We start from the raw sequence: 15,646 nt of genomic DNA on the forward strand, positions 1-15,646 counted from the left end.
CAACATACAATGATATTCTAGACTATTCTGTGCTTCCAAGTTTGTGGCAACAATTTGGGGAAGGCCCTTTCCTGTTTCAGCAAAACAATGCCCCGGTGCACAAAGCGAGGTCCGTAAGGAAATGGTTTTTCGAGATCGGTGTGGAAGAACTTCACTGGCCTGCACAAAGCCCTGACCTCAACCCCATCGAACACCTTTGGGATGAATTGGAATGTCGACTGCTAGTCAGACCTAATCGCCAAACATCAGTGTCCGAACTCACTAATTCTCTTGTGGCTGAATGGAAGCAAATCCCCGCAACAATGTTCCAACATCTTGTGGAAAGCCTTCCCAGAAGAGTGGAGACTGTTATAGCAGCAAAGGGGGGACCAACTACATATTAATGCCCATGATTTTGGAATGAGATGGTGGACGAGCAGGTGTCCACATACTTTTGGCCGTGTGTGTGCATATGTGCATGCGTGCACGCACTTTTTTTGATTTCTATACAATTCTACACCCCTTGACCAGTCTCCATGCGATTTTGCAAGTGCTGGGGGTCTCCCGGGTCAGGTCATGAGCACAACCCCCCCCCCCCCACTCCCGTGAGAGTGGGGAGCCAACTTATGATTACCTCTGTCAACAAACATTTTGGTATTCAAACAGAGGTTGTGTTTTCAGGATATTTCAGAAAGTTATTGATGTATTCAGACGACATTTGGTAGACACGTTGGGTGTGTGACAAGGGCAGATTGACTTGGTTTTGATTAAGGTCCGGATCCATATACTAGAATTTTAAAAGTGATTCTTCACCATTGAGAGATCGGACCAAAAACTATACATAACACGACATCTCAAAGTTATGGATGGATGATGACAAAATTTGGTGGATAATTTGGGTAGGTGTCAAAAACAAGGCGATTTAGATTTTGGTTCAGGTCCTGATGTATATCTCGCCTATCAGAAGGATACAAAACGTAAACTGTTCAGCCTGGCACAAGTATGCACTCTCCTGAGTGCTGTTCCGGTTTCCACATGTATGGCTCATCAATCCACACCAAATTTTGCATACATGCTGGGGGTTACCAGGGTCAAGTCATGGGCACATCTGCTGCCCTCCCACCCTCGCAAGGCAATTCTCTGTATTATGTGTGTTTGTAAGGCTGAAAATCAAGAAAGTGACTTCAAACATGGAACTGAGGCCATTTGGTCCATCATTTCCGTCTTGGGATAATTTTTGCTACGGCTTTAAACGTCCATCGTCTTGGTGGTTTGCTGAAGTCTAAATAACCTGATCTTGATCGGGTGACCCAGCTTGTTATTATTATACACAGGATGGTACATACACATCCTGTGAGGATGTGGAAATGGTCAACTCTGCTTCAGCCCAGAGCATCTTGGAATGGTTAGACTGCTTGATATGAATTTAATACTTTCTGTTGCATATAAGCTCCGCTTTCGATTCCTCATTTGTCTGTCTTTGTCTTCTCTTAATCATCGAAGTATTTTTTGTTCTTTCCTTTTTCCTTGCCCAGGTTTGTGTGTATTGATTGCGGCTGCTGTATACTCCGGGCATCATCCAGACGGTTCGCCATACGATAAAGGAACATATGGTCATTCCTACATCCTTGCCTGGTTATCTTTTGTTTTATCCTTCATCAATGGTGTCATCTACGTTGCCTTGCGCAAACGTTCTTAGCCTGATTGTCACGTGCATGTTTGTTCCATCTCATTTTGATTTGTGATGCAGCACTTGTAGTCTCTGTAGCTGTTACTTTTTAATCACTATGGAATGGAAGAACGACTAATGTAAGTTTCTTGTGGTCATGTTGCTTTTATTCCACCTTATAAAATATTGCTTCTGTTTGAGGGATACTGTTTTGTGTGCAAAATGAAAGTTGATATTTCCACCTTCTGGCATTATAATTCGACTGGGTAATAAAGCCCAGAAAGCTTTCTCGTTTTTACACCCAATGATCTAATTTCTGCAGTCCCATGTCGAATATTAGAGAACTCAAGGAATAGTGGGAATGGGAACACTGTGACAATAGCTCAGACAATACAGTCTTGTGGTCTACACAGCTTGCTTCTTGTTCTTGTGTATAACCATCTTAATATGACCAGTGTGTGTGAATTTTTTTTATCTTATGGCTGGCAATACCTTACTCTTTTCTGCAGTATTTTGTTGTTTGAAACCTAAATCGTAATACGCTACTTTTTTCACTTACAAGCTGTACGACATGCTCAACGCAACATGCATGGAGCTGTGAGCGGTGTGGTGCTGTTCTTAAGGAACAAAGCTACATTGCATCCACAGCTTGTCTTGCTTCCAAATGTCGTAAATGCAAAACCACGGCTTCGTCGCGCTGCGTTCATTGACAAATTAACACGAATCGTCCATTTATGAATGCACCATACGTAAAAGGGGTGCATAACCTTAAAATCACGAGGAGATGACAAAGAAGGAAATAAACCCTTGATTCATTCCAAATTGACATGTGAGGGCAAACCTTGAATTATGGGCCATCTATTTTGTGCATATACACAATGGTGGGATTTGTAACACTCCCCTTACCTTCCCTTTCCTGTGTAATCCTTTCCCTTGATTTTTAATACATACCTCAAGGTACATTTGTTTATTTCCCCTTTGCACCCCGATCACACAATCCTCCTTTCCTATTCTCTCCCCACTCCTCCCACACTTATCTCTCTCTCTCTCTCTCTCTCTCTCTCTCTCTCTCTCTCTCTCTCTCTCTCTCTCTCTCTCTCTCTCTCTCTCTCTCTCTCTCTCTCTCTCTCTCTCTCTCTCTCTCTCTCTCTCTCTCTCTCTCTCTCTCTCTCTCTCTCTCTCTCTCTCTCTCTCTCTCTCTCTCTCTCTCTCGTATGATTTCCTCATTTATATACCCCCACCACTGTGTAGACGTAATAAATACATTACCCTTTACACACAGGGTTTATTTCCTCGAGGCAGTCGGCAAGTCTTGCAGTGATAAAACACAAGTCAAAACAAATAACAGCATGAACCTTCCACTTGAGTCCCGTGTGTGTGAAAATAGTTCATTTTTCTTCTCTTATAAGACACCAGTTTGTTTCGTCCTATGATAACGCATCTAATGAGCTCACTGGCTTTAGTTAAGTACCCAGATAGTTTATTGCAAATCGTGCTTACTTATCACGGTATTCCTTCAAGCTTTTGATTTTTCTCGCTTTAAAAAAATGTATCTGCAAAATTTCATTGGATATGTGGCAGCTAGTTAATTATACTTTGTCTTTCGTCTATGTGCAAAGATTTTAGCATGCTTTTATGTTGTTTTTTTCGCATTTACTCTGTTTTTGAATTATCATGATTAGCTTTATTGTTGTTTATTTTTTTGAAATTAGCACAGTGCTTTATTGGAATGTTTAAAGGATCTCATAAGGAAACTAAAAATTAAATGTGTTGAGTAAAAATATTAGCATGATTTTCATTACCAGGCAATGCTGAGATTAATTACTCTTTCTTTTTAAAATGACAACGTGCCAAAAAATATTTTGTCAAAGCAGCAGAAAATTGACTCTTTTTTTTAATTTCTTTTTAAATTTAATTGTATTTTTTTTTTCTTATTTCGTGTTTCCAGCAATATTGTTTCTGTGATACATTTTTAAATTGCGTCCATTTCAAAGTAGGTCATATTCCAGAAAAGCTGAGTTTTTATTAAAACTTGCGTGTGGCCTGTCACGTCTAGATCACATTTGGGTTTTTTTTTTAAATCCCCCCCACAGAATTACTTTTCTACTTTGCTAATTAATTTTTGTTATGGCGAATGTTTCATCTCCAATTTGTTAACCAAGCACTTTCCTATTGAAACAACTATTCCCACATAAGGTGGCAGCAAAATTTGGTGAAACCTTTCCAGCATATACCCCGGGGTACCCAAACGTAACGACTTTGTTTATTCTTTTTTTGCGTGTTTTAGCATTTTGTATTTCTCTCACATCCTCTTCCCAACTGCATATTTTGCCATTCACATATGTGGCAGCTTGCATATTAGTGGTGGGGGTTGGGTTGGAGGTGCATCATGGAAATTTGGGCACTACGGGTAAGAGTATGGTTGCCTCGATCTAGAAGAGAACGGGTGTATTGATATTGAGGTAGCCCACATGAGCTTGCTTGGTGACGATTTCATGGTGAAAATAATTTTGCCACGACATGCATTGCTTTTTATCTGTGGGGAAAATGATGTTGAACCAACTGCACCTTCTTTTTCATTTCATGCTGAATTGCTTGCGAAAGCAGTATCGATTGCTGCTGTATGTGGTAAGCCAATTCTTTACTCGCATTACATCGGACCTTTTACTTCTACCCCTCCACCCTCCACCTTCCACCCTCCCCCTAACACAATCTTCACTGAGATGACCCACAAACTAGACAGCTGTTTATTCTGAGTGTTGTAGGGAATCTCAGTTCATAAGATCCCTGATTGGGATCACAGCACTTGTTTGGATAGAAGAAATTTAGGTCAATTTTCTAGTTGTGAATCATCTGTGATTGTTGGGTGGGAGATGGGGGTGGCTAGTAATAGTATCTGTAACAGTCAGTCTTTCATGACCAATAGTACAAATAAAAGGAAGTTCAGAAAGGAAATTGGTGGAAACGGCTCTTTTTCACAACACTATTACACTTGCACTCTAAAACAATATTTCCTTGTCTGATTTTGTGTAAATTGTTTATGGATTTTAAATCAACCATCATGAAATGAACCAGAAACAGGATTTGATTAAAGAAAAACTAAAGCTGCATCCAGACAGACTTGCACCATCTGTGGATGGGAATAAAATTGATGAATCTTATTAACTTGTTCAATTCCTTTACAAGTTATGATGTTTAATTCATTAACAGCGTGCCGCATTGTTTGCTGGGATTCTGACTATCAGTGAACTGCTTGATTGTGTGCTTCATATCAGCCAAGCATGATTCCCTTTTCAGCATTTGGCTGATATCCTGGGTGCCAAAGGCAACACAGGGATTAAGGAAAGAAAAAAAGAAAAAAAACATAAAAAAAATTATTTTCTTTTTCTGATGGAATGCTTTGAATTGTGTGACGTATTGCTTGTGACTTTGCAAGGTGCTGTACAAGGGATGTCTCCCTTATTGAGTGCATGATGCCTGGACCGGTAGATGAGGCAGAAGAATGCACTACTCAATCAATAGCTCGGAAGGTGAAACAGCAAGATGTGTGACCATTTAGGGCAAAGCCACGATGCTCAGGGAGAATCTGGATACTTTGGTATGCTTAAGGAGAGATGGCTAGTCAGAGATCTGGGGAATAGGCAAAGGAAAACATGTGTTCATCTTTTCTGGTGGCAGTGAACATCAGAATGGAGTCAGAATAATGATGACAAACAAGGGAGCAAAAACAATGCAGGCTTATTGGCCAACATCAGAGATAGAGAGCGATTATGGCAAAATTTGAAGGGAAACCGAGGAACATTGTGTGTTTCTAACTTGTATGCGCCAACGCATGATCTCACTGATGAAGAATTTGAAATATTGTATGAGGAGGTGCAACAAGCATTGAAGCATGTGAAGAGTGGAAACATCGTGATAGTTATGGGTGATTTAAATGCAAATGTTGGTGGAGAGAGGTGTGGAAATGTAGTAGGAGATTATGAACTTGGAACGAACAACAGCAGAGGTGAACATTGAACACATTTCTGTGATGAAAACAACTTGGTTATGTTACATTAACTCCTCAAACAACATCCAATGAGACAGTACACCTGCAAAAGTACAGATGTTCACAGAAACCAATTGGATTTTTGGGTGATCAGTGAGAGGTACAAGATTAGCATCAACAATGCCTTCACCGGGTGCAGACATCAATTCAGATCATTGTCTGCTTGTAATGAAGATGAAGTTCAAGCTGAAAATCCCAAAAAGAAATCCCATGAAAGAGCAAGCTAATCGAGACAGACTGAGAGAGGAAAATGTGTAGAAGAAATATGACGTGCAGGTTACTAACAAGTATGAAGCTTTATTTCAGGAAGTGACATCAAGATGTTGGTGAGGAGGAAATTATGGGAAGTCATTTGGAAAGGATGAAACATGCAGTAACTGAGGTCCCTAAGAAAGAGAGGAGGAAAATTAACAGCAAGAGTGGATGACTGATGAAATGCTAGATATAATAGAGAAAAGTGACAGCATAAAGAACTAGAAGGGCAGTCGGTAGAGTGCATACCTCCGCCCCGTAAAGCCTGATCCACAAGAACATATCGGGCCCAATACATTTTTGAGATATCGTGCTATATACTGTATCAGTTTTAGCCGCGTCACTCAATGGCGAAGAATCACTTTAAAATTCTCGTGTCCGGATCCGGATCTTCACCAATATCTAACCATTTTGTCTGTCACACACCTAACCTGTCGACCAAATTTCGTCCAAATCTGTCAACAACCTTTTGAGACATCCTGTTCACAGACAAAGAGACGGGTGAAAACATAACCTCCGTCCACCATCGTGGCAGAGGTAATTAGCATCAGAGGGAAGAGAAAGACCTGAGATAATTGAGGCAGTGATAAAAAAGATGAAAGAGAAGAAAACTCCTGGAATTGAGGAGATACTAAAATAATGTTTGCAAACCTTGAGTGATGGAAACATTGGGATAATGAGTCGATGACAGACCTGGACAACATGATTTACAGAACAGGATTCCTACCTGAGGATCTCATGCGTTCAGTGTTTATTAAGTTCCCTGCAATGCTCAGAGCATAAGACAATAAGTCCCATTCATTCACTTTGTGTACAGCCCGTGGCTGCAGGTTTGCATCATTGTTTGGAGTGCGACTGTGCCGCTGATGCCCCCTGCTGGCTAGGGCAGGAATTTGGAATTTATTCCATGGTGCTGGCGAATACTCGTCTACTCTTTGCGAAGGACACCGTTGGATCTTTAACGTCCAACTAATGTCAGCAGACAGGACACCCATTCAACGTCCATCCGAGAGACGACACACACATTGATGAATCACCCTGCCTGTGAAACACCGGAGTGACAGTTTATATCTGGATCGAAATTCAGATTTCAACAGGTTAGACAGCTTAAAGGTGAGTATGCTTACCTTTTTGGCCTTCCTGTCAGCCCATAATAAGTCTCATAAGTCAAAGTCATGTGATGAAAATGATTCCCAGAATCATTTTGGAAAGAAGTGATCAGATGATAAAAGCAGGGATCTCGGCTAAAAAAAGTATTCGGTGGAGCGCATACCTCCACTCTTCCAGGCTGAACATTTTATATTTTGTATCCCACTGAAAGGCCACATCTGAACCTGGACCTCCAAAATCTAATTGACTTGTTCTTGTCATCTACTGAACCTGTACGCCAAGTTTCCTCGGAATCCTCCCAGAACTTTTTTGAGATATTGTGTTATACAGCACCCCCAATAAGTATTGGAACAGTGAAGTCAAATTTGTTATCATTGTTATATACTCAAGAAATTTGGATTTGACATCAAAAGATGAATTCGTGGCAAGGGTGCACAAGGTTCGCTTTTATTCCTTGGTATATCTGTGCAGATATGTTTGACCATTGTAGAACAACAGCACGTTTTATGTTCAGTCCCCCTCATTGTAGGTCAGCATAAGTATTGGAATGGATTAACTAAAAGTAAATTAAAGTACCGGTAGTATAATAGTTCGTATCTGGTTGTACATCCCTTACATGCAATAACTGTATCGAGCCTGCGACTTTCTTAAATCACCAACCTCTTGTTATCTCCCTTTGAGATGCTTTGCCAAGCCTTCACTGCAGCCATTTTCAGTTGTTTGTTTTGAAGGGGTTTCTGACTTCACCCCCCTCTTCAGCAAGTGAATTGCATGCTCCATTGGATTGAAATCAGGAGATTGACTTGGCCAGTCGAAAACCTTCCACTTTTTCCCTTGATGAACTACTTGGTTGAGTTGGCAGGGTGTTTTGAGTCATTCTCTTGCTGCATGGTGAAGCGCCGACCAATGAGGCAGTTTCTTGTACGTTGGCAGACAAAATGTTTCTGCACACTTCCAAATTCATTCTGCTGCAGCCATCATTAGTTACATGGAATAAATTAAATTTGTCGTCTGTCTATCTGTCTGTCTGTTCGCGTTTTTTGCAAAGACCGCTGGGTCGCAAACCACCACATTTGGCACATAGACCAAGTTCGATCCGGCGATTGTCCTAAGGGTATTTAATTATTTTCATCCACCAACTCAACCTTTAAAGGCCCCTTAAAATCCTTCAAGACCTCGAAGACCCCCAAAGACTCTTTAAGACCTCTGATCCTTGAAACTGCAAAGACCCTTTAAGTTCCTCAAGACCCTACAGACCCTGTCCAACCGTTAAGCCGTTTGTGAAGCCATGTGACTATATGTCTATTAATTACGTACTTTTGATCGTCAGTTGCACACTGATTACATGTACGTCAATTAATTACGTACTATTGCAATGTACCTTTTTCAACTTTTTGACCCCCCCCCCCAAGACCCTTAAGACCCCCGAAAGACCTCGAAGAGCCTGTTACGCATGGCCTCCGTGCCTCAGAACGAGTGCCCCGGAAATACCCGGAGGGTCACGCGGCAGACAATTAAAACGATCACTTTAAACTTTTCTGTCAACTGACAACCAGGTGACAACCGGCGCACAACACAAAACAGAAGGATGTAAAATGCAATTTATTTCTTTACATTTATTTATTTACAGTGGGTTTAAATCCCACTGTGTGCGGTTCAAGTACTAATATCATTCAATAAGAATTCAATCACAATGATTCATTCAGTAACTGTAAAAAAAAATCTTAGGCAACTTTGCACTTACGTTGTTAATACTCCTCTTTTATAGGATACGTGCCGTGAATCAAAGTCTGTATGTGGCACCGTCGAAACGAGCGTGCGGGTTCAAGACGTGTAATTAATGAACGGACAGCCATATTAATGGAGTGCGCTGGAATTCTCACACAGTATGGACTGTCACTGCCCCCAAGCCATTGTACCATGACAAGGAGTTGGGAGGAGGGATGACCTTGACGCGAGATGCCCAGAGAAGTTGGAGGCGTGTAATGTCAACGTGGATGACACCCCGAGTATTACATTGGTTCCTCGTGAAATCAACTGGTCTGCCGGCAGGACAAGAACCCACACCTACGAAGGTTCACCGGATCATGATCAGGCCTGTGGTCAATGTGCGCCCCAATGATACGAGGCTCACAAACTGTCGCAACCTGTCTGGATGCTGGAGTGATCAGATGATAAAAGCAGGGATCTCGGCTAAAAAAGTAATGCAATCTCCGGCAATGCTGGAGCTGGATCTCTGGTTCACCTGCAAGACCTCCTCTGTGTCACTTCTCCCGAGTGCTCATTGATTCACCTTTTATTGTCACGATGCAAGGTCAACCTCGAAACAAGGCGACATATGGTCTGAATTGAAATATCGACCAAAGCTTGACCATTGGTTCCAAACATTGTTTTCCGTAACAAATCCTTCACCCAGTCCATCTCTCCCCAATGTAGGAGTGCAGCTCTAATGTTGCTCGAACAATGTAGCCTCAAAAAAAGGCATCCTCAAAATTATGTTGACAATCCATCATGGTGCCCAGGTGCCAATGACGCACGTATCCTTTCACCCAATATCTACAACATTTATTTAATTCAAGTTCTCTTTTCCACAGTAACTCTCTTAATTATGTAATTCAAGTTTCCTTTGACAAAGGCACAACAACACTTAACATTTCCAATTCCAAATATGGACATTTCTAATGTTATGGATTCACGAATCCATAACACCTCCGCACAAAAAAGCAGAGAGGTGTGACCTAAAGAAGAACTCTCTGATTCTCCACATAAGCTAAACAACAACAAATCAGCTTTAAGGATTCAAAAACAAAAGAAACTAGAGGGGGAGCACTCGGGCACTCGGGAGCACTAGAACAATTTTTGGGGGGGTTGGAAATCACTTAAAACATGTAGAAATGCAAAAAAAAGAAATCGAAATTTTGTTGAAAAAAAAAGTTGCAAAAAATTTTTTTTCTCCAATTTTTTTTTTTTGGGGGGGGGGGGTGGAAATCACTTAAAAGATGTAGAAATGCAAAAAAAAAAATTCTCTAACAATTTTTTTTTGGGGGGGGTCAGAAATCACTTAAAACAGAAATGCAAAAAAAAATTTTTTTTTCTCTAACAATTTTTTTTGGGGGGGGTAACAATTTTTTTGATGGAGGGTTGGAAATCACTTAAAAGATGTAGAAATGCAAAAAAATTCCTTTTTTTGGGGGGGAGGTGGAAATCACTTAAAACATGAAGAAATGCAAAAAAAAAAAAAATTTTCTCTAACAATTTTTGGGGGGGTTGGAAATCACTTAAAACATGAAATGCAAAAAAAAATAATTTTTCTCTAACAATTTTTTTTTGGGGGGGGTTGGAAATCACTTAAAACATGTAGAAATGCAAAAAAAAAATTATCTAACAATTTTTTTTTTGGGGGGGGGGACCAAGTCCAAAATTTAATGGCATGATCCTTGGACCATACCTAACTCCCCCACCAAGTTTCGTCGAAATCCATCGAGGAGTTTTTCCGTAATACTGTTCACAAATAAACAAACAAACAGAAAGGGGTGAAAAAGTAACCTCCATCCATCTTCGATGGCGGAGGTTAACAAGAAGGGCACTCGGTCGAGCGAATACCTCCGCCACGTAATGCCTGATCCACGAGAACATATCGGGCTCAATACATTTTTGAGATATCAAGCCACATATTAGTTCAGCCGTGTCTCTCAACGGTGAAGAATCACTTAGAAAAATATCGGATCTGGATCAAGAATTGGATGTACACCAAAATTGAATCAATTCGTCCTCGTCACATACCCAACCTGTCCACCAAGTTTCTGTGGAATCCGTCCATAACTTTTTGAGATATCATGCTAGATATCGTTGTCGCCTGATAACTCAACGGTGAAGAATTCACTCAAAAATTCTGGAAGCCAAATCCGGATCTTCAATAAAATCTAATCACTTCGTCCATGTCACATCCCGAACCTGCGCACAAAATTTCATCTGAATCCGTCCACGACTTTTTGAGATATCCTGTACACAGACAGACAGACAGACAGACAGACAGACAGACAGACAGAGGGGTGAAAACACAACCTCCTTCACCTTCGGTGGCAGAGGTAATTACATTGTCGTTGCCTTTGATGTGTCTGATGTCCAAGTTAAACTCTCGCAAAATAAAGCTCCATCGCATTCGTCACTGAATTTTATTCCTCATCGTGTGAAGAAAAGTTAACGGATAGTGATCTGTGAACACAACTATCGTAAAGGTAGTTACCCCCAGGTATACCTCAAACTGTTGAAAAGCTAACAGAAGAGCCAAGGGTCTCTTTTTCTGTTGTCGAGTCGTTTTTCTGACGTTCGCTAAACTTTTATGAGTAATAGCACACAGAACGATCAATACCTGTACCGTCTTCCTGCACACCTGCATCAGCACCCACAATTAGCCCACCAATAACCTCCACTCCATCAAGCATCCTTTCAACACTCCCTCCTTCACCCCATCAGTCTTACCTGCATTCCCCCAGTCGTGCGAGGTTCCTTTCCGTGTTCCCCCCATCCGCGCATTGCTTGGTACTCCGTCTGGTGCTCTCGCATGCATGTGAGTGGTGCTTGGTGCTCGTCGTGGCCTGTGGGGTGCGGTGCTTCTCCCAGCCGTGGTGCAGTGCAAAACAGTGCGGCGCGTAAAGGGCGGGCCGGGGGAGAGCGCTGAAAGTTCCCTCCGAAGGGTGTGGTAATTTCCACAAGTGGCGTCGTGGACCCGCCCCCATCGGCTGCAGACCAATGGGAGGGGGAGAAGGCTTGTGGGAGGAGGGGGAAGAAACCTGAGGTAAAGGAGAAGCAGGAAAGGAGAGGACTCGTGAGGAGCTCGAGCGAGCACGGACGAAAAGCACTCCAGAGCAGACGGCTCAGAAAGCAGAAAAAGGGAGAAGGAGCAGTTGGTGTCGAGCTTCTGTGGAAAAAGAACACTCCTTCCACGAACGTCACCCTGCCCTCTCTATCCTGTCAGCCACGAAGGACGAGGAGGGTGAACGGCGGCACCTCATCGACGGGGACCTGAGGAGGAAGAATCTGAGGCAGAGGAGGGTGAGTCACACACACGTAGCTCACATATCTGGGACACCAAAGCGGACTGGCCTCCTGAGTCTGGGCACCTCAGGAACGCGGCTGCGTGTCCCCATCACCACTGCGCATCTTCACCCATCCATTTCCCTTCAGATCCTCCGGTGAATTTGTGTGAGGTGAGGGAGAGAAGGAACGACTGCTTTCCTTTTCTCCTTTCATGAGATTTATTTTATTTTTAAGTCCTTCTTGTTTCATTCTTCACCCCTGAGTGAATGAATGATGGCCAAGTGTTTAGTGCAAGTAAGATTGTAGAAGAATACGTGTCCGGGTTAAATCTGCTCTCCTGCGCTTTTTTGTTTTCTTGTCGATAAATACTCGATTTTACAGGATCGCTCCGTCGTGTGTTTGTAATGAATAATTGTTTCTTGCTATTTCCAATCTGTCTCGGTTGTCTTGTCTTTTATTGGTTTGATGTAGTGCACAAGTATAGTTAGACGGGACGTTTTACCTCAATAATTTCCTTTGTCAGCCAGCGCACACTCACTGCAACACTCGGTAGTAAATCCGAGTGTGTGTGTGTGTGTGTGTGTGTGTGTGTGTGCACTGACTCCAATGAGCCGGCCGTCCACAGGAAGCAGGAGAAACAAACGGGACAAGCTCACTTGAAGGTATCAACGTGAAGTCGTGGTTGCCTAGCAACCCGCCCGTGTGTGGAGTGATCTGTGTCCCGCGGCCTCAGTATCGGCGTTCGACAGGGACCCGAGGGCCGAGCGCTTCCCCTCGTGGCAAGCTGATCCCCGGATCCATGACAAGATATTCCACGATGTCGGCACACATCACGACCGACTTGTCCGTGTCAGTTTTACCTCACGGATACAGGTGTACGCGAGGGCCTTCCGGAGTCCAGGTAACCCAAATTGTCGCTTTGTTCGAGGGATTTTCAGGTAACGAATCCAAAGCGATTTATTTTCCCGCCTCCTCACGCGTGCAAGTCCGAAAGGAGGGTGTGAGGGACATTATTGTCGAGGTGTGTTCCGTTAGCAAGCGGCTTGATATCGCTTGCCAAGCGGTTTGCTTGATCCAAAGCGCTCAAGCACTCCCACGGGAAGGAGCAATCGGCACCGTTTAACAACATGGCGGTCTCCATGGAAACGGCGCTGTCGTCGGTATTCGAACAAATTCTGTCGGGACCGTCGTTTTCGGTTTTACTCGATTCTTTTGTGAGAACTTCCCCAAACAAGGTGATTGTGTTCACAGCGGCTCCAGAGTACGAGGAACAAAGAAAGAAAGAAAAATCAGAGGAGTCAAAAAGGCGGAACTCCCCGTCAAGCTTATGGACTCTACCATTGTGCATTTTGCGGTGGGGGGGGGATTGCATGCTTGTTGATATTGAATAATGAGGATGAAAAGTGGAGTAAAAATAAAAACGCTGCATTGAATGCACGTTTCATTAATACTATAAGTATACAAGACCGGGGTATGCCTCTGAACATTCCATGGGCTGTACAGAAGAGTGTCGTTTTCATCCGACGACGGCGGACATTTTTGCGAACAGACCGAAACCCCCTCTCTTAATCGCTTGATCCACTTTTTCCGATCGGCCACGCGAGCCGCTTGCAAAGCGGTTGATGCTGAACGACTGGCTTGGCAAGCCGCTTGCCAACGGCACGCATCCAGTATTGCGTTTGTGTTGTTGCTTGTGTTTTGTGAATCAAAATCGTCCCGGTAATTATGACGTCACGAGTTGCCTTGGTAACTGTTTTGTGACCAAGACCCCGGACAAAACCTCGCAGTTAACGGATTACAAGAGAGCCAGTAGGTGTGTGTGAGTGTGAAAGAGTCGTACACGTTGTGACGGCATCGGACAAGCGAGGACATGGCGGAAGGACAAGAAAATGCCCGGTGGACCGAATCCCCAGCGATTGTCGTCGACAACGGAACGGGAGTGTTTAAGGCAGGATTCTCCGGAGAGGAAAGACCTTCGGTGAGGCTTCCTTCATTAGTCGGAGTGCCCAAGAAAACCGGAGGCGACATGGTCATTGGGAACGACCTTTTTACCCAGCAGGGTCAGTTAATGGGTCAAAAGGTCGTGCGCTTGGTGAACCCGATGACACGTGGTGTCATCTCGGACTGGGACGCCCTGGAGGCGTTGTGGAACCACGTGTTCTCCGTCCAGATGGCCGTGAGCCCCGCGGAACACCCTCTCATGATGGCCGACCCGCCCTTGAATCCCACGACGAACCGAGAAAAAATGGCGGAGTTGGCGTTCGAGACGTTCGACGTGCCCTCGATGCACGTGGCGTACCAGCCCGTGCTGTCCTTGTACTCCTCGGGGAGGATCGTGGGCACGGTTATCGAGGCCGGCAGTGGAATGTGTTCGTGCACCCCGTGTTACCATGGATACACCCTTCCACACGCCACGTGCAGACTCGACGTGGCCGGGCACGACCTGGACAAGTTCCTGCTGAGGCTGCTCCGAGCGGCCGGACATGCATTGGGCGACGAGGATCTGTGGCTCGTCAAGAACATCAAGGAGAAATGCTGCTACGTGGTCCAAGATGTCAAGGTGGCCGAACCAGGGAGGCACGAGCGGGTGCAGTTCAAGCTCCCGGACGGACAGACCATCCATCTTAACAAGGAGTGTTTCATTTGCCCAGAAGCCCTTTTCCAGCCCGAATACGTCGGCTGCACCATCGCCGGTCTCCCCCAGCTCTTTGACACGTGTATGCGGCAGTGTGACGTCACGGTGGTGCAACCGCTGATGGAGAATGTTGTTCTTTGTGGTGGTTCGACCTTGCTCAAGGGATACCCAGAGCGCTTGGCCGACGATATATGGAGACTGTCCGGAGACCCTGCGCACTTGAAGACCATCCTGCATCCAGAAGCTGAGAATGCGGTGTGGCAGGGTGGCTCCATTTTAGCCTCACTTCGAGCGTTCCAACCGCTGTGGGTCCACCGGCAGGAATATCACGAAAGTGGACCTTTTGTTGTTCATCGGAAGTGTTATTGATCGCTCTGAGTTTGGATTCAGAATATGAAATTACAACCTGCAGGAACCAAATAAAGCTTCAAAATGGATAACATCGATTATTATTATTATTATTAGTATTATTATTATTATTATTATTATTATTATTATTATTACTATTTCGTCTTTCTTCTTCCTCTTCTTTATTTTCTTCTTCCTCTTCTTTATTTTCTTCTTCCTTCTTCTTCTTCTTCTTTATTTTTTCTTCTTCTTCCTTCTTCTTATTTCTTTTTCTTCTTTTTCTTCTTCCTTGTGAAGCACCAGACAGCGGGGTGACGTCATTGGCTGAGGGTGGGGCTCAGACGCTGATGCAGTGCCCTCTGCTGGTTGGGGCAGGAATTTGGAATTTGTTTGTGGTGCCGGTAATAGCTCGCCGACTCTTCACGAAGGACACCACGGGTCTTTAACGGACACCAACTAATGTTGGCTGATGGGAGTCCCGTTTAACGAGCATCCGAGAGTTGGCACACGTATTGATGAATAACTCTGTCTGTGTAACAAGCACGTGGATGATTTGATTTTTATG

The 15,646-nt window shown here is 43.8% G+C and overlaps 2 protein-coding genes across 2 annotated transcripts in view; both read left to right on the plus strand.

The window, feature by feature from the left end:
* Nucleotides 1-4,603, plus strand: part of LOC147031306 (peripheral myelin protein 22-like) — a 62,610-nt gene extending 58,007 nt beyond the window's left edge. Inside the window, exon 5 of the mRNA XM_085861460.1 lies at nucleotides 1,515-4,603. Coding sequence (XP_085717586.1) covers nucleotides 1,515-1,678 — 164 coding nt within the window. The 3' untranslated portion in view covers nucleotides 1,679-4,603. The remainder of the gene's footprint in view (nucleotides 1-1,514) is intronic.
* A 7,851-nt stretch (nucleotides 4,604-12,454) lies between these two features.
* On the plus strand, nucleotides 12,455-15,164 carry LOC147031308 (actin, cytoplasmic-like). The gene has a single exon (XM_085861524.1). The coding sequence runs from the start codon at nucleotides 13,969-13,971 to the stop codon at nucleotides 15,100-15,102; it is 1,134 nt and encodes a 377-aa protein (XP_085717650.1). The 5' UTR covers nucleotides 12,455-13,968; the 3' UTR covers nucleotides 15,103-15,164.
* The last annotated feature ends 482 nt before the right edge of the window (nucleotides 15,165-15,646 follow it).

The sequence above is a fragment of the Eptatretus burgeri genome, chromosome 2, assembly GCF_056783735.1.
Source record: "Eptatretus burgeri isolate ZD-2024b chromosome 2, Ebu_testis_v1, whole genome shotgun sequence".
In the NCBI taxonomy this organism is placed as follows: Eukaryota; Metazoa; Chordata; class Myxini; order Myxiniformes; family Myxinidae; genus Eptatretus; species Eptatretus burgeri.